The following is a 3392-nucleotide window of genomic DNA, read 5'->3' as shown; positions in this document are numbered from 1 at the left end:
CTGCTCAGCCAGGCATCACAATGTCCCTGTTCCACAGACGTGCGCGTGGCTGGGCTCAGTCCAGAGGACCAAGGTCAGCTCCAAGGTCAGAGAAGATCTCTCTCCCTCACCCGCCTTCCTCCTCCTTTTCCATTTCCTCCTCCTCACGGTGCCCTTTAGACACCTTGCCTCTCCAAGCATGCCTGCCAGAGGGTGGAGGGGGGCTTTCTGCCTCTGGGAGAAGGGGCAGTAGATCACAGCGAGAGTGAGGGGCGCTGGGCTGGCCCCTCCTCAGAGGAAGTGCCTGGAGCTCTTGGATCTGGGTCACCTGAGCCCCAGCTTCAGGACTGGAAGTGAGCTGCTTTGGGGGCTGGGCAGCTTCCCCAGTAGGGGCTGAACTAGACTTTGTGTGGCCCACGTTCATACAAGTAAAGGAATACAAAACCACCAGAGCGAAGCCTCAGAATGGCCCTTGCAGCAAAGAGCTGGGAGCTCGGCTCTATTGTTGTTGTTGTTAGGTGCTGTGGAGTCCGAGACGACCCATAATGATCCCATGAACAGGCATAAAGCTTGTCCTATCCTGTGCCATCCTCATCATCTCTGACACACGCACATTGCTGCAGTCACTGCATCTCAATTAGCCTCCCGGGAAAATGCCCCTCTGGTTCCCGCACTGAGTGTCCAGGGCAGAGGCCTGGAGGGTTCAGCTTGTCCAGGGGTGAATCCCCAGATGAGAAGAGGCTAGCTGGCACAGGCCACACTGCCTGTGGGCACAGCTGAGCTGGTGGTCATGATGCACCATCCCCTCGTCCCTTCTACCTTCTCCTCCCTTCTACCGGGCAGCCCAGCTCTGTGTCCCTGACTCGGAGTCCAAGCACTCCAGACCTTGATCTCCCAGCATGCCTCACGTCCCCGAAAGTTGGGAAAGGACAAGGTGTACTGTCCCTGTCACCAGCCCAGTGAGGAAGCCCCTTCATCTGCTAACCTGTCAGATCTCACTGCGCTAATGCTCTCTCCCTGAGTTACAGAGGAGAAGCAAAGCCCAGAGGGAAGACTACCCTCCTACACTCACCGGACAAGCCCTGCTGTACGGGGATCAGAACCCAGGCCTGGGAGCATCGCTGGTGGGTGGCCAGCCCCTCGGACAGCAGGCTCCAGGCATGCTAGCAGCCTCCCGCCCCTCCACAGGACGCCCTGGCCCTCTCTGGGGGGCCTTACAGGTAGCTAATGTGCAGTGCACTGGATTTGTTCCCCGCACAGGGCTCCTGGGGTAGGAACTGCTGCTCCTTCCCCATGGTGCAGCTCGGAGGCCGCTGCTGCCCGCTGGGCCCAGCCTGGGCGATCTGGCTGACCTCGCCATTCGCCTGCGTGCGCACCCCCTGACCCCTGCCCTTCCCACTGTCCTCGTCGTCGCCCTCCCCCTCGCCATCCTCCTCCTCCTCCTCCTCCGTCTTCTCCGGAGGCCCCGGTGCGGGCTCCTGGTTGCGCACGCGGCGCGAAGGCCGCAGCAGCACCCGGCGGAAGCCCTGCTTGAAGCGGTAGGAGAGGAAGCCGTAGAGGATGGGGTTGGCGCAGCTGTTGGCATAGGGCAGTGCCACCACGAGGAAGTAGAGGCCAAAGAAGGCGGGCTCCTCGGGCAGCTGGCACACCACGTTGACGATGTTTAGCACGTAGAAGGGCATCCAGCAGAGGACGAAGAGCACCACGACGGCCACCACCATGCGCGTGACCCTGCGCTCCGAGCTGCGGCGCCGCTGGCACGAGGGCGCCCACACGCGGCGGCCGGCCGAGCGCACCTTGACCACGATGAGCAGGTAGCAGAGGCAGATGACCAGCAGCGGCCCGAAGAAGCCCAGGGCCGCCGTGTAGATGATGAAGCCGGCCTGCCAGGCGGCCGCGGGCTCGGGCCACTGCATGTGGCAGGTGCTCATCCCCCGGGGCACGCCCGAGAAGACCACCACGGGCAGGACGACCACCGCCGAGGCCACCCAGACGGCCACGCTGACCGCTCGGGCCACCGGCGCCGTGCGCCACCGGGCCGAGCGCGTCGGGTGCACCACGGCCAGGTAGCGGTCCACGCTCATGACGGTGAGGCAGAAGATGCTGGTGAACTGGTTAATGCCGTCCACGGCCATGACCAGGCGGCACATGAGGGAGCCGAAGGGCCAGTAGGACAGGGCATTCTGGGCCGCCAGGAAGGGCAGCCCCAGCATGAAGAGCTCGTCGGCCAGCGCCAGGTTGAGGATGTAGACGTTGGTCACCGACGGGCTCGCCGTGTGCCGCAGGACCACATAGATGACCAGCGAGTTGCCCAGCAGACCCACCACGCACACCAACAGGTAGACCAGGGGGATCAGAATGCCCCTGACAGCTGACCCAGCGGGGCTGGGGGCCCCAGACCTGTTTCCCAGGGTGGCATCCAGGGACCAGGCCGAGGAAGTGTTCCCGGGTTCCGAGGTGGCGGGCACCGCTGAAGAGTAGCCAGGGATGTCCATCGTGGGGGAGGAGGGAAGAGGGTCAGCAGTCAGTTACTGTCCTGGGAGAAGGAGGAGAAGGCAGTCATGGCACAGGTGGTTCTCACTGCCGCCCCTCCCATAGCACTGAGCCCGGAGGCCTGCTGTAGCCAGCTCACCCCCTGTTGTGTACCTTCTCTCCCACTGCCCAGGCCAGCTAGGTAAGTGGTAGGTGGTGCTACTTCCGTTTCTTGGAGGAGAAACTGAGCCTCAGAAAGATAAAGTGGGGGGGAGGGGTGGGCACGGAGCAAAGTGCAACAATGAAAGACTGGAAGCCCTAAGTCTCTGTAAACTTTCATTAAAATGAATTATTATGGTCATGACAAGAGACCAGAATGAAGACTGCATAATGGAGTATACTCGGGTGGGGGGTGGGGAGATTGTATACCAATGAAAGAATTTTTCTTTTACTTCTCAAAGAGAAAAGCGAACTGGGGGTGGGAGGGGTGGGCAGGGAGAAAAATACAACAATGAATGAATGGAAATCCAAAGTCTCTGTAAACATTCATTAAAATGAATTTAAAAAATGAAAAAAAAAATTTAAAAAAAGAAAGGAAAAATAAACTGAGATAAAATAAAATATGAAGTCTAAAAAAAAAGATAAAGTGACACACTTTCTGTCACTTAGGCAGGATGTCAAGTGGAATGTGGGATCCATAGTCTCTATATTCCATATTCTGGCTCTAAAAGGCAGGTGTCAGTGCTGGCCTGTCCCCCAGGGTATCTCTCTCTGTCTGCAAGTGTGCATTAAATAAAGGAATGGGTGGATCCTTAATCCAGCTATGATGACATAAACCTTTCCTCTATACCTGTGGTTTTCAAACCTTTTTGACCCCAAGCCCAGTAAGGAATGCTTTTTTCCACTGCAACTCAATGGAGCCGTGCTGTTTCATGAAACAG

General features: G+C 58.4%; 1 protein-coding gene across 1 annotated transcript; it reads right to left on the bottom strand.

The window, feature by feature from the left end:
• Nucleotides 1–1193: 1193 nt before the first annotated feature.
• SSTR3 (somatostatin receptor 3) lies at nucleotides 1194–2474 on the bottom strand. Its single transcript, XM_006890148.1, has one exon. The coding sequence runs from the start codon at nucleotides 2472–2474 to the stop codon at nucleotides 1194–1196; it is 1281 nt and encodes a 426-aa protein (XP_006890210.1).
• Between the last annotated feature and the right edge of the window lie 918 nt (nucleotides 2475–3392).

This window comes from Elephantulus edwardii, unplaced genomic scaffold (assembly GCF_000299155.1).
Source record: "Elephantulus edwardii isolate Elephantulus edwardi_28Jun2011 unplaced genomic scaffold, EleEdw1.0 scaffold00086, whole genome shotgun sequence".
NCBI classification, from domain to species: Eukaryota; Metazoa; Chordata; class Mammalia; order Macroscelidea; family Macroscelididae; genus Elephantulus; species Elephantulus edwardii.
The sequence above is the reverse complement of the archived record's forward strand: the minus strand, read 5'-3'. Positions and strand labels throughout refer to the sequence as shown.